This window comes from Aphis gossypii, chromosome 2, assembly GCF_020184175.1.
Source record: "Aphis gossypii isolate Hap1 chromosome 2, ASM2018417v2, whole genome shotgun sequence".
In the NCBI taxonomy this organism is placed as follows: domain Eukaryota; kingdom Metazoa; phylum Arthropoda; class Insecta; order Hemiptera; family Aphididae; genus Aphis; species Aphis gossypii.
Genome location: NC_065531.1, coordinates 71,934,003 through 71,957,334, shown reverse-complemented (window position 1 = coordinate 71,957,334; position 23,332 = coordinate 71,934,003). Strand labels below are relative to the sequence as shown.

The window sequence follows — 23,332 nt, the reverse complement described above, 5'->3', positions numbered from 1 at the left end:
TATATAACTAAAAAGAATAGATAAATATATATATATAGTACGCACGTGCCCTATTTTTGCATTACTATACAATAAATAATAATGTGACATCCATGATATAATGTAGGCGAATGACAATTAATATAATATTCATTAATCAATCAATTTATAAATCACCACATAATTTATAACAAAGTAAGTAATACATTTTTTTTTTAAATTGTACGTATACGATTTTTATGAAATCATGACAGTAATAATTGTCTTGTCATTAATTTTTATCGATGTATATTTATTAAAGTTTTAAATCGTTATTATGGTCGATTGCAATCATTTTAAATCGTATGTTTAATTCACTTCCAAGCAATTTTGGGCAAGTTAACTAATTATTTTAACTCGTTAAGTTGAGTTAATATAGAAAAATGTAAGTTAATTTTAAAGTTAAAAGTTACTCGATGTACTCTGATAATACTATTATCAATACTCTTTTATGAGTATTAGATGTTATCAAAAATATTGCTTAACTAGTATTATAGTGTTAAATAAGTAGGTATTTATACTATAACTTAATCTAACCTCAGTTTCGATATTAAAATTTTAAAGGTAATAGGGAAACAGATAAAATCCTTTCAATATGTATGAATAAAGTGATTAATTAGCTACAATGATAAAAGGTATAGCCAAAATAAAATATTGGCTAAACCACTAAACATCATCGTTTCTCAATAGAGTGTTATTAAGAATCTTACCGAAAAGTGTTGACCAATATTTTGTTTCGCACTATTTGTATATTATTATACATTGCTGAAATATTTTTCAAAGCGAGTAAAACTAAAAACTTGTTAGTACCAAAAACATACTTTAAAATACATTAATTTGGAGTTAAAAACAACTTTAATCACAAAATAATTTGTATTAATAATTTTAACATTTATTGAACATTTAAACCAACTATAATATCGTTATTTATTATTTTTATTTATGTATTTTTCAAATATTTTTGCATGTAAAAGTAGAAATTTTTGTATTTATCACTCAGCGATAATTCCACCCCTGTCGGATACGAATGAACAACATTATTATTAATTATTTCAATCATTTTCTTGTCTACCATCATGTGCTTATAATCCATTCCAGAAATGATGTGGACAAATGGTGGGTTGACACAATACTGTAAATAAAACAAAATAATTTATACATAACGGATAACCGTATTTTCCCTTAATTTAAATTCAAGAAAACAGGAAATAAAAAAAAATTACTTAGTAAAACTTACATCCTTTAAGTTGGTGCTATAAAATTTAGACGTTTTTTCGTATCTAAATATTACAACTTTTGATTGTATTTTATTTGAAAGTGGCTTAGTTTCTAATAATGTTTGTAACCTATAGCGAATAGTATTTAAAGCTTTCTGTGTGTTTTCTTCAAATAGTTTTTGATAAGTCGACATATTTTTCAATTGGGATTCTTCATCATGTTTTTGTATTGGTTTCTTAGAGAACTATATATATCATAAAAAAAAAAAATGTTACTGATTTTCAATTAAAGTAAATTATTAAACGTCATAATGTATTATACATATGAGTACATATATGAACCTGAAAACTTAATAACTAAGAGTATTTTTTTAAATTTAAGTACCTATATAAAATATTTATCAAGCAATCGTATACCTAACTTAGATAATTTATATCTATATGAATTTGTTCACATACCTACATAACTATACTTAAATACATCATTTAAGAACATAAAACTTACTATTTTAAAGTAGAAATATAAATATTTTTGATAAAAATGTTGATAAATAAATGGATTTTTATATTTACCTCACTTGATAATGAACCATATATGGCATTTAGTTTTTTATTGATATAACCATTCGATAGAAATTGTTTCGCACACTCAGCCAACATTTCTGGATCACCTTCTAATAATGTTACAGTAGTCAATGTTCCTTCTGCTTCCAATATTTGAGCCATTTTAAGAGCCACGGTTCCACCCCAAGATTCACCAATTATAGATACATATTTTTGATTTGTAATCTTTTTTAGTTTCTGTACCCGAATAAAATATAAAAATCAATTTAGTTATATTTCGACGAATCAGTTTGTTTATACCTTACATTTACTAAAATGTGTGATAATTCATCGATTGAATTGATATCATCGGATAATTGGGCTTCAAAAACTGGGTAACTTAATTTTTCGTAGAACGTTTTTATAAGTTTTGGTTTAAATCCAGGTATTAAGAACACAGGTATTACAGATTTTAACTGTGATAATCTAGGACTTTTTGTTGAAACTTCGATAAATTTTGTTTCTTGAGCTTGTACATCATTAAAAAAATGTAATTCATCACTTGATTCGGGGAAAATATTTGATATTATATTATTAATTTGTTGATAGCCTAATAAAACAAAAATATATTTATTTTCAATAGAATGAAAATATAATGGTGCTACTCGCAATAAAATATATTACATACATTAAATTTTTTTTATTTATATAATACAATACAGTGTATATGCGAAAATTCTATTTTTAGTTAAAAAATTTATTTATTTCTGTAAAACATTGGTTTCCCCACAAAGTCCGGATTACGAGTGATTATATGTGGGAATCGACTTAAGACTGTATATCTTTATATATTTTTATATTATTTAAATGTCTATTAATCAATTCATATTCAAATGAAATTTCAAAAAATAAAATTCTTATTCAAATCAGGAAAAAATGATAATTAATAATTTCATAATAATGAGGTTGGTTAACAAGTGTATTTCAGTTGTAAACAATATAGAACAATAGGGTTTATGTTATTCATTTAATTATATTCAATAATTCATATCATTAACATATTCAATTATTAATTGATATTAGATGTTTTTGACGTTTCGCATGCGGTGACAATATTTTATATTAAAAGGACTCTATACCCGCATGTGTTGTCTCTGTCTTATACACGCCTAACATAGTTAAAACTGTTTTGCGTGGGACAACTTTACTCTCTCGATATTTATATCAAAATTTCCAAAATTTTAAATCGCATTGAGAATAACTTTACCTGTGATGTAGCGTTTCAATTTTTTTGATAGTGGTAACCAATAAATTTTAATAATTAAATGAAAAAAACCAAAAGTTCTCAAACCGATAACTTTAATTGTATTCATGTTATCAAAAAAATTAAAATGCTACGTCACAGGTAAAGTTCTTCTAAATAGAATTTATAGTTTTGGTTGTTTGGATAAAAATATCGAGAGAGTAAAGTTTTCCCGCGCAAAACAGTTTTTAACTATGTTACGCGTGTATAAGACAGAGACCACACATGCGGGTATAGTGTCCTCTTAATGTCTAACACTTCCTAAAATAGAATTTGTTATTGTTACTGTTTGTTGACTATAATATATATATTTATTTAAACAATATTAATTATAGTTATGTATAATATGTCATAGTTATTTAATTTTAATTTTAATGTTTAAAAGTAAAAATTTATACAATTATGTGTAACTTAAATTAGTAATCAACATTTTTTTGAAATGAAAATGGTTTTAGCTTGTGTGTCGAAACTACCAAGAGTGTATTGTGATATACCAGGGACCAATTGATCTTTAATCCGGGTAAGACTACCACACGTTTTGTATTTAATATAAATATATTACTTTCTGATTTAAGGGAGCCGTATTCTGAGCATACAAATGATGAAGACTCTGCTGTGTGTGATTTCTGTAATAAAACATCCAATGAAGGCAATATTTTGGATGTATTTGTCGGTTTCGAAGACGTTCCATCCCAGGAAATATTTAAAGCGTTCAACCCAATTGATTTAAGCTCAGCACAAATAGAACTTCCATTACTCAATAAACATACGAACGGTGTTGTTGATGTTCTGTTCGTATGTTTTTCAAAAGCATGTCGAAGGTTATTAATTTTATTAACATCAAGCTATGACAAAAAAAAAATATAAATACATTACATTTATAAATATATTTAATTATTTCTATATAAATATAGGTATTATACTTATATATTCATAACAATTATGATATTTTTTATTAATGTGCTCTTATGACGTTTGATAGATTATTTTACAATACCTGGTTGACTATAAAAATTGCATCCAAAATTTTAAAATTTGTCAAATTATTTAACCAGTTAAGGGTTTCTTCTTTTGATTTTAATTGCAAATCTGATTCAATTTGCACTGATACGTTTCGTGCGATAAGTCTATCAAATCTATTTAGGGAAATTTAACCATACAAAGTATTATATATTTGTATTTATTTATAACATTCATTAAAGTATTTACAAACCTTCTACAAACAGTAGATGACATTAAACACCTTTTGACAATGATGACAACTTTTTGAGCACCTCGGTCAACCAACCATTCTGCAAGGTCTAGCCAATCTCCTCTATTTCCTGTAATTTAAAACAAATTTTAATTTATATAGTAAATTTAACAAATTTAAAAAATAGAAAAATATTTACCAACTATTAGGTAAATTTTATTAGGATGACATTCATATGGTTTATATTGAAGTTTTTCTTTTAACTTAGGACTCTCGTCATCATTGTTATTATCGTTTATAGAAAATACAACTTTTTCAGACGTAGTCGATTCAGCGTTAGATCTAAATTAAACACAAATCAATAACATTATGTTATATAGTTAGAATGAATTTTATAGCTATTTCACCTCATTGTGTTGAAAACGTTAACGCCACTCAATGACGTAGTCACAACATTCCTATGGAAAGGCTTTATCACGCCTTCAATCAAACCCTCTGTGAATGCTTGTTGTACAATTTGTTTATTGAGAACACTTTCGTTTAATAAAATGCTCGAACTGATGGTGAAAAACGCCGTGTTTTTCAAAAATACTCGTGTACCTTTGGGATTATAACATTTGTTTTTTATAATCTATATACTACTTATACAGCAACACTAACAGTTGAAATAGTTATAAAATACTATTGTAAGATTACCTAAATGTCTTTGATTTTTCATATCTGATTTTGAGAAATGGAAGAAATTTCCAAACATTGTCAATGTGCGAAAAGCAGCTTCAAATGATTCACCACTCAAAAAGTTCAATATAAAATCTATTCCTTTTGATTTGGTTATCATTTTTAGTTGAACATCAAATTTGTTGTTAGTGTTTATAAATATTCTTGATCGCAAAAGCTACAATTTAAATTTTATATCATTATGTTTTTTTTCTTCGCTATGGTTAATAATTTAATACCTCCGGGAAAATTCCACATAATTGATCTGCTTGTAGGTCTGAATCAACAATAACATAAGTCTCACATTTCATACCTAAACTTATTGCAATTGCAGCTTGACCTATTGGATGCAATCCTGAGGTTACTAAAATAGAATTATCCTTTCGAAGTTTACATAAGACGTTAAAAATATAATAGCTCTGAAACGGCAGACATGAAATTAGTTTATTTTGTTGCTATTAATTTAAAGGATAATCACCATGGCGTATGCTAGAGGAACAGTTGTTGCTTCTTCTAGTGACCATGTCGATGGTATAGGCCATGATAATATTGGGTCATAAACTATTTGAGTAGATATTTCATCGAGTGAAGTAATTCCCATAATGGTTTTATTGTCAATATGCCCTGAGTATTCCAAAGGTCCAAATTCGTTCTAATAAAAATAAATAAAATATTATATTCTTTATAACTTCATCATTTATATATTATGTATTAAATAATTACTTCGGTGTTTTCTTCAACAACTAAATCTTTGAAATTCAATCCTAGATATTTTACTGTTAATTTATTTTGACTGAAATAACATAACATAGTGTACAAATATGAATATAAAATTAGAAAATATATTTTTAAATTTCACTTACGTATTTGTGGTAAAATTTTTAAACACTACATTTTTGTTGATCTTAATATCATCTTTTAAATCTTGAAGAACAATTCTCTTATAAGAACCCCAACCACCATTTTTATATATATTTACAATTAAATCTTTTGATAGTTGATTAGTATAGAATGATTGATTAGAGTTAAAATCTGGTGCGTTTGAATCCAAAATAAACAAAAATCTAAAAAAAAAAAAGTACGTTTATAATGTTTATATACATATATATATATATATTATATTTAATTGTTTTTGTATCTAAATTCTGTGTTATGTTCTCACCTTAATTTCTTTGATTTATACTTTTGTAAAATTGCATTAACATAAGAGTTAATGCCTTCCAACGGCTCAGACTTTGAAATTATATAAATCATGCCTTTTGTTGAATTTTGTGTCTCTAATGCTCTCCAAATGCTCAAATCGTATCTATCATTTGTTGGTTTTATAGATATTATGTTTTTGTCTATAAAAATAATCTAAAAAAAAAATATTAAAAAAAAATGATTTAAGCTATTATTTAATAATCAATTAATATTACATTTACCTTTTTCATCAATCCTAAACAACATTTATTGTCAAATTGTTGTTGAGTAATTATTTTCCAATCTTTAAGATCTTGAAGTTTTTGTTTTGAACATACTATAATATAACTACATTTTAAATTAACTAAAGCTCTTGTTGTATCTTGTAAGTAATTAACATTAGTAACTGTGATAAATCTTCTAGATTCATCATTTTTCGGTGCATTTTTAACATCATACCAGTTTAATGTCTCGTTCTAATGGATATATTTTATTTTATTTTAAATATTATTTTACAACTATATTTAAAATATACTTACATTCATTAATAATTGATTTTCTAAGATTTGTTTAATTGTTTTAGTACATAATTTAGATATATGATCGTCAAAGTGGTACGGAGTACATAAAATTACTTTTTCCGAGGATCGATCAAAATTATCTGTTATTATATCCATAGAATCGTAAATGAATTGGTTGATACTCTAAAATTAAAAAGTACTAAATATGTAGAACAATAACTTACAATAGATTTATATTTTTATAATTTCTGAAATGAATTAAGATTAATGCATTTTTTTCAATTGTTTACATATTATATACACATATAACCATCCTATTGAAAATTATATTAGTTGGATAATATTATAATTTTAAGTTGTCTGGTGTTTAGTACTTGAGTTAAACTTTTTTAATAAATATAAATATAAATATAAATTAATAGAATAGATATAAATTCATAATTATTTAACGTTATAGCGTCAGTATTGAGTATACTATAAAATCTACCCATACCACCATTATTACTCCACAACTTTATAGTTTGTGAAATATCGGTAAATAGTATAAAATATCTCGTTCTCCTCAATTTTTATATAATTTATATCTAAATTCTTTGAGTGTTTATTGTTTATTGTTTAGTTGCAGCTATATTGACCAATTTTCACTATCATAATAATAATTTATCATTAAAATTGTTAATAGTTTTAGCTTTCGTTAGTTTTATTTATAAGCCCGATAAAACAAAAAAATAAATACTTTTTATGGTTTCAAATATATTTCGTTACTTAGTAATTTTCTCTGAAATGAATGTATTGGTTGAACATAATGATAAATTATTGTATTGTATTCAACTAATCACTTCTGAACGGTGCTTTGTTGATGTAATAGAACTAGTATAATTTTTTGATTATGTATTGAATACGACGAATATTTAATATTTTTATTTACACGATAGTATAAAATGTAGGAATAAGTATAATTTTGTGTTTAAAAACTTTGAAACTAACATGTCTATAGATTGTCAGAAGTTGCTATTAAAAATAAATTATTGTCAATATGAAATCTACAAAATTGTGTTTTCTGGTTATTTATTGATAGTTCTTAGACTTTTATAGAAAATATCAATAAATCGAAAAATTGTTTATTAGAAAACAATGTTTTTTTATTACAAAATGAATACATGCGTATACCTATTGGATCAAGTTTTCCAGTTAAAAAGTTGTTCACAGAAAAAATAAAATAATAAAATAAACATCATTGTAAAATTAAGCTCCCTGGCCATGCTCTTAATTTAATATATATACCCGTGGTGGATTGCCTACATGATAATATACTGCTCGCATAATCATAAGAAGCTCACGGGCAACGCCCAGCATAATGACTATAATATTATTACTTGACTAACTCACTGACTGATGAACGTAGAGTCTGAACAATGATAGATTGATGTTTTTAATTTAAATAGTCGTACCACAAATTTAGTGGGCAATAAGAAAGCATTTTACAAAATTCGCACTTTAAAGTGGTGCTTGAACAAGTTTTTTGAGAATCAAAATGGTCAATGAAAATGTCTTAGTGAATCATATTATAGAATAGGCATTTTTTACGGGCAACAAAGTGCACGGGGTCAGCTAGTATATACATATATATTTTAGTAAACAACATTCATTATTTCAAAATCAATGAATATTTATGAAAATATTTTTTTTTACATAATTTCCAATCGAAAAAATATCTATTCGAAATAAACAACTTTTTAAATTTTTTATCTTTAAATATTTTTTTTTAATTTTTCAGTAGTAATACAACATAACCGCTCCGCTCGAATTTCAATTTTTATGTTTTGAAATACTCTGAAAAAAATTTTCCTTTGGAATTTGAAATTAAAAATGTATATTATCATTTAAAAAAGTAAAATTCTTAGATAATTATAACAATAAATAATATTTAAAAAATATATAATATGTTAAAAAATATGTTGTTTTATTTCGAGCAGAATTTTAACTTTAATATAGGTATGTTGAAATAATGAGTGTTTGATAAACGAATCACCCAGTGTGTATACTATATGTAATATGTATATTAAATGTATATATTGTGTTACTGGGCGTGCAATAATTATTTTATTTTTAAGTCTTGGACAGTTCAGTTCTATTATTATATTTAGAATATATTATTATAATGTTTAAAAACGTATCTGTAAAAGTTGCATTTTCTATTGTTAGTATACATTTATTTGTTAAATTGTACACATAAATAGTAATACAATAATTGTAATTCATAATTAAAATTGTGATGATTATTTATATGAAGAGCTGTACTGTAGGACACTTAGTAATAAACATATTGAATAATTTTCCTATTGATAAATAAAATATTACTTTACTTTGCACTGTGAGTGGTTGAATTGAACAAATATCTCTTCTTGTAAATTAACTACTGCAGAATTAATCAACGGCAATACTGAATGACCATTTTTAATATCCGTTATTTTTATTCCTTCACATGTTATTTCTTTAGTTGCAGTGTTGTAGTTTACACATACATCTTAAAACAAAAATATAATTGTTAAGCAGTACGTTTTAATATTTAAATAAAAACTTTTAACATAATCCATGTACAATGAATGTGTTACCTTTAACTGTATTTGTTTTGTATAATGTTGGGTTTATACTCATTTGTCTAATAGAAATTGGAGTTTCTATTGGATATGTACCTAAATTTTGTAATATAGGAAATTTAAATAAGCCATCAAGAAAGTAAATCCAATCATTTTTCCATTTTATATTTCCTTGGATATATTTTTTATAACTATTAAATTTGGTTATATTTTTGAAATTGTCCCCTAGATTGAATCCGTTGTTTTTGAATATCTCATATATTTCATCTTTTAATACACACTCTTGGAAGTTATCAGATGTTGTATCAGATTCTATTGTATTTTCTGTTTTCATATTTAAATTTTCATTATTTATGAAGCTTATTTGACCAGAAAAAATAACCTCATCGTTTAAATAGTATTCAAAATGACCAGATCCCCATTGAATCATTAAATTACCTTCAGCTACATCTGTAAGATTAAGAAATCACTTTGTTACAATAGAAAATATTGAAATTTAATAGCTTTATCGGATAAAAATATTTACTATTTGGATGAACTTTGATATTATTTTTAAAATGTAGATTATCGAATTGAACAGATTCTTCAGAAAATGTTTTAGAATTAATTTCAACAAACATTTCCCAAGTATTCATCTAAACAAACAATAATCAAATCATATGAAAATATCTAACAAAGTATTAAAAACAAAAAATAAGTATGGTACAATCTTCTTACTAGTATATAAGCAAATGGTATAATATGAACACCATGAATTTGGTACTCGGTTAGATGAATGCTATTATTGACTAATATTGAAGTTGTTCTTTCACCAAAGAATCCATGTATCTAATGTTTAAGCAAAATAAATGTATTAAAAAAAAAACTTAAAATATCTAATAAAAATAAAATTATAGTATAATTTAGATATGTAAAAATTTGAATTGAATGTATAATATTATTACTTGTGAATTGGTGGTTACAACAGGTGTCCATTGCTCATTATGGTCCCAAAAAGGTAAACTTTGAATACTTGGAGTACCTCGACTAACGGGAAACGTAATTTTTGGATACAAATCTCTGATTTTCAGATTAATACCATTTGTATACATCCTAAAATAAAAGTAAAATAATACATGATAATGTAATAAAATAAAATATGGCTGCGCGTCTAGGGACACAATATCCTAAATTCCTAACTAACAAATAAATAATATTACACTAATTAACAAATTAGTGACTCGATAAAGGCAAAACAGTACAAAAGATAATAATCGATGACTCACTTTCCTATAGCAGTAAGTAAAAATCGAATTGAATCTCCATACATTCTCTTTGTTAGTGATATATTTGTCACTGTTTCGGGTAATGCTTCTTTTAATATTGCTTGGAGGAGACCATGAGGAGCAATTTCAATTACAATGGCATCACTAGGTATATGTTTTAGAACGTCCTCAAATAACACACTACTCAATAAATTGTTTGTATGGTATTCAGGTGAAGAATACTTTGCGAGGTCAGTTTCCCATTCCGTTTCAGGCAACGAACTACTAATCCACCTTGAAGACCTCTTTTTTGGTACTTTGATTACCTATAAAAAATAAGTACATTGTTTAAACATATTTACACATTATTTAAACGAAAATAATAATATATATTATGTTAAATTTATTGAACTAACGTCTTTCAAAAATTTAAGCAGAGTCGGTCCAGCGGTTTGAATATATCTACTGTGAAATGCTATGCCAGCAACGTTAACGGCTTTTGCAAAGATACCTTCGGATTTTAATTCTGAAACGAACTTATTGATACTATCAACTGGACCCGAAATTGTACAACTAGTGGAACTATTACGACAAGCAACATCAATGTCATGTGGAAGTTTCCCTTTGATTTGGTCATATCCAAGTCCTAAATAATAAGTTAAAAAAAAAATTTATTAAAAATATTTTGGTGGCAATTGCAGATATTACCAATGGCGGCCATCATTCCAGGGATAAGTTCTGTTTCTACGGAAGCTCGACCTCGAGCATACGCAGATAATATCATTTCTTCAGCCGTAAAACAACCATCTGCGAAGGCACATCCCAATTCTCCGACAGAGTGGCCTATAATCCCATCAGGTACAATGTCTAGTGCTTTCAAAACTTCTACTAATCCGATCTAAAAAATATGAATGTACGATACATATACTTATTGTACAAATTAAGACATTATTTTATTGATTTAAACCTGAACGGCAGCGATTCCAACGAAAGAATTAAGTATATTATCAAATATTTTCGGATCTTGGCTGGTTATTATGTATTTGATGTCGACTCCTAGAGGCTTTAATATGATATCACATTTGTTTATTGCATCGACAAAAATTGGAAGTTTCATAAGATGTGTACCCATTCCCTGCCATTGTGACCCCATTCCTGAGAATATAAACCATACTTGGCGTTTCTTCATATCAACATTCTATAAATATTATACTAATGTTATATTTTTTTATTGGAAAATATTAATAAAATCTTATTGTATATTTTATAATTAAATCGCAATAGTTATATTAAGTAAATGTGAATCACCCAAACTTCATCTATCCGTGATTCATCTAACGTCGGGAAAATAGAAAAACTTCTGAAGAAATGAGCATTGATATTCCTGGTAAACACGTCATTGGTCAATGTCAAATATTCTAGATCGTTTCCGTGACATTTGATCTAATAATTGTAATCAATAAATATATATTCGTATTTAAATTGGAATTTTACGTTGCATAAAATTACTATAAATAATTTAAAAAATAACATATAACTAAAATTTGTATTTACTTTATTTAGAGTCGCTCTAGTATTTTCTTCATTCCGCCCAGATGCGAGTATAAGTCTTGGTATAAAATCGTTACTGCTGATATTTTTGAATACTTGTTTTTCTTTATTATTTCTTTTTAGAATAACATGGCTAAACGCGTTTAAAAAGCCAAAAGAATTAATTCCGATAATATCACCATTGAAAGGAGTTTTTTCGATAATCACCTTTATGATAAAATTATAAACGTTTATACATTTTACGTATATTGATTAATAAACAATACTTTTTTGATCAAAAAATTTTTTCCATAAAGTATTAATAGATATAGATATGAAAAATTCAGCTGTAATAAAATCTTACTTGAATTTTTCCATTTTTTAAGGCTGCTACACTTTTATTTGGTTCTGAGTAATTGATGTTGGGTGGTATGTAACCACTTTCCAGTATAATTATAGCTTTTAAAATTGACATAAAGAGACCAGACACCTCGCAATGGCCTATATTGCTTTTTATGGAACCTACTTTTAATGAAATCTTCCTCTGCTTAGTACAAAATACTTCATCCAAAATATTTAACTCCATAGCATCTTCGGTCTAAAAAATGACCCAATATTACATTAATACTTATTTTTACTCATTTATTGCTAATATCTAAATTGTATAAACAATTTTTTATTATTAAAGTTTTTACTGATTAAATATATATGTAATATATAATATATATAATTTAAATGAATTAACCGCAGTAAAATATACATATTCAGTGATTTCTTCAACGCATATAATGTAACAGTTTAATATAATGTATAATAATAGTTTTAAATATATTTAAAAATTATTTTGAATAACAAATTTTATTTTCAATCTTGGAATTTGATTAAATAACTGGTTTTTTTGTCGTCAAATTTTGTTTGCATGGATAATACACCACAATACGTACGATTTTAATCTTAATTATTTTTTAGTAATATGTAATGAAATATTTAATGAATGTGTGTTTATTTAAATGTATCAATTTTAAATTATTAAAGAAATCTTTACTAAGTTTGATCATTAGTTAACATATATTGTTTAACCAAATACTGGTTAATATCACCTTTATCCCGGACCCATAAGCTTCAATGAACTCTACAGAAGCTGGGTCGATATTAGCTAGTTTATAAGAATCCAACAGTAATGACTTTAAGTTCTTTCCATTGTGCTCAGTTATATGTCCTTCGTGGTCTCCAAACTGTATTGATCTTACACTCAATAAAGTTCCATAGGAACGTTTGGCTTCTGATGCTTTTTGAAGATACATTACAATACAAGCTTCTGATCTGTTATAACCATCAGCTTAAAAATATAATGCGAATTAAATAAATTTAAAATACATATTAAAATGTTAAGACATCTCGTAGGTATGTATGTGTAGTTAAGTAGTATTTGTTTACATCGATACGAATGAATATATTAGTTAAATGTAAACTATATAGCTCCTCTAGTTGCATTCTTAATTAAATAAAAAAAAAAAAATTATTTTAAGTGATAGATAAAACATGAGTCAACGTGAAATATTAAATATTATTATATATTTTTACTTCTTTATTTTTCGTTAAAAAATATTTACCATCAGAACTGAATGATTTGGTTTGCATATTTTTATTTAATCTATTCAGTCCTTGAAATTGAAATTGTATTTCTGGCCTTAGTGCTAAATTTGTAACTCCAACAATTGCAGAAGATATAAAACCATTTTCAATCATTCTTTTGGCTTTTTCTAAAGCATTTGATCCACAAATCCATCCTCCATCCATTGTAAAACTGGGTCCTACATTCAATTTATTTGTGTGTCAATTAGATACACTATTATTTTTAGCATGATATGTTTTAATGTACCTGTTAAATTTAGAATGTATGAAACGCGATTTGCTTGCATTGTTCTACTCCGTCCTAACATTGAAAATGCAGCAAATTTAGAGGAGTCTAATGTAAACATTTCTGTTTCACTTATAGCTGAGCCCGAAAATACAGCTGTATTTGTTCCTCGTAAATCTGCTGGACTCAAACCTGCATCGAAAATTGCTTCAATTGAACGTTCTATGAAGATTCTCGTCATTGCATCCATCGCTTCAGCCAGCTTAGGATGGGCACTGAAGAACGTTGCATCAAATTTGTCAACATTTTTCATTTTTCCGGTCCCAGCAATAGCACCAAGTTCATCTATTTAACATAATATGATCGGAAAAAAATAAAATAAAAATCAATAACGATAGTATTTAATAACTGAAAATAATTATGTACTTGGTTTCCATCTTCTCGAATCAATTGTTACTCCATTGGTTTTGCTAAATAGCAAGTCTTTTAACTCTTCCAACGAATCGCATTCAGGAAATACTCCTCCAATACCTGATATTACAATTTCTTCTTTTTGTTCAGCCATTGTTTATTAATTATTCAATGCCTTATAATAGATATATAATATATTAATATACATGAATACTGAAAAGTTTATTTTTCTTAAACAACTATAAAAAAATTATAACAATAGGTATCTAAATTTAAAAATAATTATGCGTTATTGTTATAATGTTATATGAAAATTGTATTAAATTGCAAACATAGAAATTTTTTTTAGATAACTCGACAACATCGTTGGAAATATCTGTATTAAAATCCATTCATCAGACAAATGGACAAAATGTCTTTCTAATATTGAAAAATATTTTTAATAACAAATTATATATCTATAATGGTAACTCTGAGAAGAATTAAACAGAAATGACTCTGATTTTTAAAAAATACGCGGCAATTATATCTGTAAATTTCAAAAAAGTTTTATGCGTTTATAAATATATTAGCCTATAATAGAAAATCTTTATTACCATATAATAATATTAAGAATCATAAAAAAAAAATATGTTTTATTAATGAATATATGTAATATGTATATCATATTATTATTATTAAATTATGTTATTATTAACGGAAACATAAAATATAAAAGCGTAATATTTAGTGTAAATTTTGATTTTTTAATATGCGTATTTTTATGATTTTGAGTGCATTAAAATTATTTACCTTGATTATTGACAAGTGCTATAACTAAAACAAATTATAAAAATAATATACCTAACTTATTAAGACAACTTTACATTTTGAATAATATTAAAAAAAATAATATTATTATGCACATTCCGTTTTTTATCAATAATATATATTTATCCGTTGAACTTAATATCTAAAATAATAATTTTAAATATTTTATAATTTGTAATACATTATATATTACCTAATTTTAAATGTCAAGAATGTATTCAATGAAAATAGCAGATATTTTAGAGTTTAATTTTGAAAATAAATGTGAAACTTCTTAATTTGTTAGTTTAAAATTAAATATCCAAGCTACTAATATTTTATTTTGTTTTTTTTTTTATTCGTAATATAAGGTATACATGGCTACAATAGATAATTTATCTTAGACAGTTTAAATTAAAATAAATAAATGATGTATGGCCAAGTTTGAGAACATACTCTGGATATTTTATTACAAATCATAAATTATTATAGCTTTGTAGTTTTTAATTATAGTTTTATTTTATATTCCGAATTCAATACTAATTCACCTATAAATTGTATGAAGAAATAGTAGTTATAGTAGTTAAAATAACTTTTTTATACAAAGAAATTGAAATAAAAATTTATATTTGATGTAAAAATTTCATTTTAAAATTTGTTAAATAGCTGAATAAGGAGTAAAATAATACTGTGTACAATAATTATTTGAATTTGATACAAGTATAATTTAAAATGAATTTTTACATTGAAAACAAAATTAAATTAAATCTTTAATATGCATATGTGTACAAGTATAAATAATTAGTGAATTTTCATTGTTATTGTATTAAAAAATTTACATATTGATATTACGTATGTAAAAGTTAAAAATTAAATCGAATTCAATCTAAAATTATGAATTATTATTATGTTGTTCCAGGATGGAATTATTTGAATTGTGTATTCATAGTAAATGCATGCCATAATAATAAATGCAGCGGAAACATAAGGCCACAATTCAATTATTTCTTCTTTTTAACCCATTAACCGTATTAGCATTTAATTTATTATGTAATAATAATAGTTAACATTGATTTTGGTATCACAGTTTTAGTTTAAATTCCTATTGATTAAATATTTTAATACTATGATAAAAATATTTATTCTTCAATAAGGTAGACTAATTTTTTTGTTTGTTTGCGTCTATGTGTTGTATATACGATAAGTAGTCGACTTAAAGGCTGTTTTGGATAGAAAATTGGATTTAGTTAGTACTTTACAAATGTTAAAATTTAAAATCCTTAGTATTTATCGATTTTTTTTTTTTAGTTTTAATACAAAAATAAATGTTTGTAAATATTTAATTTTTTACAAAATATGTATATAATTTTTTTTTTTGTATTGTTTAATTTTCAAACCCTTTTCAGGCTATTGAAAGATATGAAGGTTTTTCAATTTAGAGCTAAGATATAAAAATTAAGCTCAATCTTCTAAAAGTCTAAAATAAAATAAAAACACAATTATTTTTATACATATTTTTAGTTTAATCTGAATAAAATTGAGTATTTTAACGATGAATAGAAATGTTAATTATTTTATTATTATTCAAAAACATTTTTTGTGGGTATACAACTTTTACGTATTATTTATTTTATACATTTTACTATATGAAATTAAATTTCAGAACCGTTTGTCATTATATATCATTTCATAGATTTTAATTTAAGTATGTATATTGCTATCAATCAATATCTTTTTTAATATTCATATAAATATTGAAAATTTTGACAACTGACGCTATGACTGAAGAAATATTTTATAATTTTTTCTTGTTTGTTTGATTTAAGAATACGTCTCAGTTATTTAAAACTGTTACTCAACTAATCTAATAAACACAATTGAACGTATTCAGTATCGATAACTACGGGTACTTGCATACAAAACAAATAAAACAGATTTTATTTCTTAAAAAATTAGCATAGGAACTTGATATCTGACCTTTTTTTAAAAAAAAAAAAAAAAAAAAAATAAGAAAATCGATTGATGTAGGTACTTTGACTCCACAAATTATTTAATTCTCAAATCCACTATCCTGATTTACTGAGTTTGATATTTTTAAAATATGTCTCTTGTGTATCTCCTGCAGTATCTCATGCATCTTACACTCCTACTTACGCTAAAATTACAGTAATTTAAATCCAACTAATAAAGTACTGACTATAGCCAATTTATTTAACTTTCATTTTTTTTTTTTTTTTACTTTGTCAGGTTAAAAGTCTAATCTAAGTTAAGTTAACTCACAATACAATTTAATGTAGAACTTTTGTTAATTTATCATTATGTTCATTTTATATCAATATTAGATTTTGTATTAAATTGAATTATTTATTTATCCCGATCAAATAAATTTCATTCATTCTGTTGTAATAATGCATTAAAATATATCTGCTAAATTAAATAACAAGAATATTGAAATATAGGCTAAAAATTATTAACTATAAGTAGTTTTCGATTAATTATATAAAACATTATTTGAGTTAAGTAGGTATATACGTACCTATATAGGTTAAAATTAAAAAATAATAATCATATTTATTATTTATATAATTGAATTATTATAAAAAAAATATTTTATATGGCATGTTAAAATTTAAAATAAATTATTTAATAATTACTTTCTCAACATATTTTAAGTTGGACTTTTGATACACAATTGATGTCAATTATTATTGCATGATATTTTAAACGTTATAGTCTTATAGGAAACGTGTGTTTCTATTGAATTTACTACTCATTCGTTAGATTGTAGTTATGAACGTACCTTCTAATCAATAAACTTATTTGAAACTTATACAATACAATACATAACCTAAACTGTGAAATACCTTAAAAATTATTACACGCTAAACTCAAAAATGTTATAAGTACTTTAACATATTATAATATTTAATTGTCAACTTAGAAAAAAAAAAACTCACAACGCGAAGAAATATTTTTTACTAAATGTTCAAATAAGTTTTACATAAAAAAAACTTTTAAAATAAGGTATTTATTTTATCAAACTATAACTATATCAAACATTATATTTATATTATACGTATTTATGAGTAAGTGTTGAACTTTATCGATTTATAGGAGAAATCCATCGGCTGTAGTTTATTTTTTACCCCCTTACATACACATATGCACACTCACACAAACAATTATTCGAACAATTATTATTTAATTTTGTTTATAAAGATTTACTAAATAGGTAGTATATCATTTTATTTTTAGATAATAAAAACTCACTATTTAAAAACGAATAGACTAGTAATTTGAATAGAAATAGATAACAAGTTAAAAGTTTAAATATTATTCATATTTTTTAAAATATACCTGATTTTGAATTTGTTATGAAACCGTTGACAAACGTCTGACACTTTCATAAAATTGTACTGAACGTAGACTTCTCTCAAGCTTAACTATATTCATAATATAAAACAGGAGGTATTTATAATATCTTAACATCATCAAACACATAAAGGTCAAAATTTAAATGCATATTGATATACGTAGATACCTATTCTTACCTACTAGGTATACAAGTAATAGCTTAGTGACTCTGAAAAAAAAATTACAATATTATAATAACACGACAAATCATTATATATTTATATCATACATAAAGTAAACACTAATTATCATAGAACATTTCATTCATAAGGATTTATTTTTAATTTTAAACATACACTATGGTGTGTTGAGAAAGGCTATGTATATTATATAAATATTTATGAATACTAAATAGTAAATTTGTTTGTTAATAATAGATTAATAAATTTCCTTTTATAACAATGACCTAATTAAATGGTTTTTTTTTTTAATTAAACAAGAAGTAAATAACACATAGCACCATTCCAATTAAATAATAGTATAATTAAACTACACAATTACTCATTATAATCATCAGGTTTTAATAATTAGGCAAATAACTACATAAAAAGTGAATATTGTATAGGTGTATCATATTATAAAAAATTTTAATACAAATAATAAAATTTATAATTTGCAGATTTTAAATGTTTTTTGAAAATTAAATATAATACTTAGTTGTAGTACAGGTATTCAATACATTTTAATGGAAAAATAATGATATCATTTTCGATTTACTTAATTGTATTAATGTATTGATATCGATTTGCGTAATAACTATATTGACTCCAAATTGATTACTATTATTTATCATTTTTTTTTTAAAGTTTTTACTTTAATTAATGACAAGTTCTAAATTATTTTGAAATGCATATAGGTAGCACCTATTTTTTAAATTTTGGCCGGTCACTATCAATTAGATTCATATTTCTACCAGAAAAACCTTAAAGTTATAGGTTGAAGATTTTTAATTCTCCAAAACATAATAATAGTCACAAGAAAAAAAGAGGAAATTATTTAATTATTTTGCCGAGGTTGTATGGAGTATTAATCATCATTGAGTAAGTCATTATATTAATGTAGGTATTTATTTAATTTGAATGAAATGATAGATCATTACATACGAAAAACTATTTTGAGGGGAGATGGTCCACCAGACTGTATATTACTACCTAAATATACATTTAATTGCTATTATTGTAATATCTATTTTACAATGATTAGTAATATGAAGTAGCATGAATTGATTTTGAAAATGTTATTTTGTGTAATTTATAAAATACAATAATATTAATTGTTAAAAATTTCAAGTAGCCGCAAACATTCGTAATGTTAAATGTTATGTGACAAATGCGGTTTTGTGGCATATTAATTAAAAACAACATAAATTAATTAAAAATATGATTTAGCACTGAATTTAATGACAAATGACAAAGTTAATATAAAACACTAAATTAATATAATATATTACTATGATTACTGAAAAAATATACTTATAAATATTTGTGTTATACCTACACAATACTCGTATTAAAATATAAACACGAAATTATGCGATAAATTTTAGGCGCGAATGAACCGAAAAAAATAAATTTCAAGAAATAAATACAATATTTTAATATTCCTTATCAATTTTTTTTAAAAAAAATGATAGATTCACGACTATTTTTGTGATATACTTTTTTTATATACAATATTAAAATATATTATTTATGTACTTACATTTTTACGCTAAGTATGATAGTTTCTGAATTAAATAAAGTAATAAGAAAACTAACCGGCCCTTTTGTCATATTAAACCCCGATGTGGCACCAGAAGAGGTTGAGTGAGACCTTCTAAATTTTACCTAAGTTACTCATATAACTAAACAAATTGAGAAGGTACTGAGTTAACTTTTCAAAAAAATATATTCCACCTATATAAATAAGGACCACCCCAGTATATATGTACAGGACGTCCAATAAAGAGGTAACCAAACGTTAAACAAATATATAGCAATCCCTTTTCTTTTTATCATTTTATGAGTCATACAACGGTCAAAAAAGGGACAGATTGACGAGTTACCGAGTAAAATTTTATTGGCTCAGACGATTATGAACCGTTCAAGTCATGAAGCACTGCTGAAACAGTTAGGTTAATTAATAATTTATTTAATTAACCATTTCCACGCCATCCCTTCTCAGATCTTCGTCCGGTCGAGTGTGTGATTAGGTATGACTAAAATAGGGTTTCTCCCTCCACTCAAAATACATGAAGATACTATCAATTTATTAGTAACTTATATATATATATATATTATATATATATATATATATATATAGGGCTCGGATTTTAAAGTATAATAAGCAACAAAAAAAAATCACACGATTCGACAGATTTCGTAAAAATTTGAACTATAAACGCTTATAAAAAAAAATTGTGACTAACGATTTTTAATTTTTTTAGCTACAATAAAAACAACTCATAAGGAACCTTGTATTAAATTTTCAAGTTTTTTTGGTCATCCAAAATTTTTTTACCGACACTTCAAAAAAAAATTCACATAAAAATCGAAAATTTCAGTGGTCTATAAAAAACTCAAAAAAAGTCAAAAATTTTTGAAAATTTAACTGTATACTTTATATAGATAACACTAACATAAACATTTGGTGAAAATTTCAAGTATTTACAGTGATTAGTTTTTGAATTACAACCATATAAAAAAATCGATTCGGTCGAAAACTGGTTTTGCGTAAAAATTCCCGTTTTTCCGTCATTTTTTTTTTGTTTTTCTCGATTTTTTTGAAAACTTTTGAAAATGTTTACTTTTTACCTCTATATGCACCAAGGATATTCACTTTTCCATCGGAAACCACCCCCGAAGTTTGAAATTGAAGCATTATTTCGACTAGTTATGCTGTACACAGACACAAAAAAAAAACATATATACGTCATTGTAAAATCAATACATTCATCACTCCGTTCAGAATCTAAATTTTTAAAATAACAATTAACTCTTCAAATACGTCTACTATAGAGTGTGAAAGGCAACTGAATTAAAAATTGTCTCCGTGATACACTTCTAAGGATATTGCCTTGACAACAATTAAAGATGGCATCATAAAATTCTATAAATAGCCAATAGGCGTAATATACCTCCGAATAAAATATTACACTCTTTTAAATTTAATCATTTATTGGTTAAAATTATTATGACTGTATAGTGGCTATACAGATGTTATGACGGTTATTTTTGGTCATATTGGAGAAATGTAGTCCAAAAACACATTTTGAAGAACTAGATAAAAAATAGAGTGTGATTTTTATACAAAATTCAATCTAAAATAACAGATTTTTTAAATAAAATGTTGTAAATTATTTAATTCTAAAATAATAAAATTATTTTATTTATTTACTAGCTGACCCCGTGCACTTTGTTGCCCGTTAAAAATTCCAATTTTATAATATGATTCGAATTTTGATTAGTTTGTTATATTTTAATATTCGGTTTAACGGTGTTCAAATATTAGACATTTTCATTGACCATTTTGATTCTCAAAAAGCTTGTGCAAGCACCACTTTAAAATGCTTTCTTATTGCACACTAAATTTGTGGTACGATTTTACGAATGTACCGTGTAAATTGTAAGCATCGATCTATCATTGTTCAGGCTCTACGTTTATTAGTCAGTGAGTTACTCAAGTCATAATATTATAGTCATTCTGCTTGCCGTTGCCGTGAGTCTCTCTTATGATTATGCGAGCAGTATATTATCATGTAGGCAATCCACACGTGGTGGATTGCGGACCCCGCGAGATGTGTACGTAAGCTTATAATTTCTAACACTTAAGTTTCAAAGTTATATCATTTTTTTATTTTACTACGGTGGGTAAAATACAATAATGTGCCATCTTGTGGTTTTTATATTGTTGCCTGTTGGTAAAACAATAAAACTTGGTATAACTTGTTATGTTAGTTTATTGCTGTGAATTTGAAATTTACTGTAGACATTGACTTATTTTGCTAATTCTTATTTTTGTTGTTATGGTTTTAACAAAATATAACAACAGGTCTATAATTATTATATTCAATCATAATCAATAGTGACCTTAATATAGTTTATTTTCTTGCTGGACTGCAGTGACAGTTGTTGTTTTTTTACATCCAGATTCCGAAGTTTTCTGGCGGATTTTCCTAAAATTGTACTACATAAGCACTTTCTCTCGCGACCAATAGGAGCGAATCATCAGTGAAAAATGTTACAAAAATGGGGAAAATAAATAATAATAACAATTGTTCATTGTTATCATGATTACCGAAAATAAAATAGTAATAATAATAATAGTAATAGTAGTCATCGGTATTTTTTATTCTTCATTGTATTTTTTTTAATTTTCCGTGCAATTTTCTTAACTTTTTCTTACATAAGAACCTTATCCTGGAAATTACGACCCAAACAAAATAAGAATGAGCGAAATCGATCCAGCCGTTCTCAATTGATGAAATGTTATACATTTTTGTATTTATTTTTATATATATAAAGATAGAAGATAGATAGATTATTGTGAACTAAAAAAAAATTCACTCAACAAATTTCAAATTTCCAAACTAAAATAACTATAGAAACCATAGATTATATTGATTGTACATCGAACTGATGTTTAGATGTCTACGTCTACCATAGAGTAAATAAAGACCATGGTATCGAGTTCAAATCCCAGACATCAATGAATAGATTTTGCACTTTTTCTACTTATTCGGTTAACTTTTTAAAAATGTTCTTTCGTAAAAACTTTCTCCAAAAAATAACAAATACAACTAAAAAAAAAAA

At 25.0% G+C, this 23,332-nt stretch overlaps 1 protein-coding gene across 1 annotated transcript; it reads right to left on the bottom strand.

The window, feature by feature from the left end:
* Positions 1-888: 888 nt before the first annotated feature.
* LOC114129891 (fatty acid synthase-like) lies at positions 889-18,595 on the bottom strand. The gene is made up of 34 exons (XM_027994747.2): positions 18,486-18,595; positions 14,355-14,514; positions 13,950-14,273; positions 13,681-13,881; positions 13,168-13,406; positions 12,432-12,665; positions 12,092-12,295; positions 11,846-11,980; positions 11,505-11,735; positions 11,246-11,435; positions 10,954-11,183; positions 10,559-10,863; positions 10,238-10,385; positions 10,011-10,121; positions 9,820-9,928; positions 9,309-9,743; positions 9,060-9,220; positions 6,712-6,876; positions 6,415-6,648; positions 6,153-6,346; positions 5,854-6,054; positions 5,714-5,783; positions 5,469-5,642; positions 5,230-5,409; positions 4,970-5,168; positions 4,681-4,873; positions 4,473-4,615; positions 4,295-4,403; positions 4,079-4,217; positions 3,644-3,926; positions 2,105-2,388; positions 1,809-2,036; positions 1,256-1,480; positions 889-1,150 (listed from the first exon to the last, which is right to left on the bottom strand). Exons 2-34 carry the CDS (start codon positions 14,491-14,493, stop codon positions 959-961), a joined length of 6,609 nt encoding a protein of 2,202 aa, XP_027850548.2. The 5' UTR covers positions 14,494-14,514; positions 18,486-18,595; the 3' UTR covers positions 889-958.
* Positions 18,596-23,332: the final 4,737 nt, after the last annotated feature.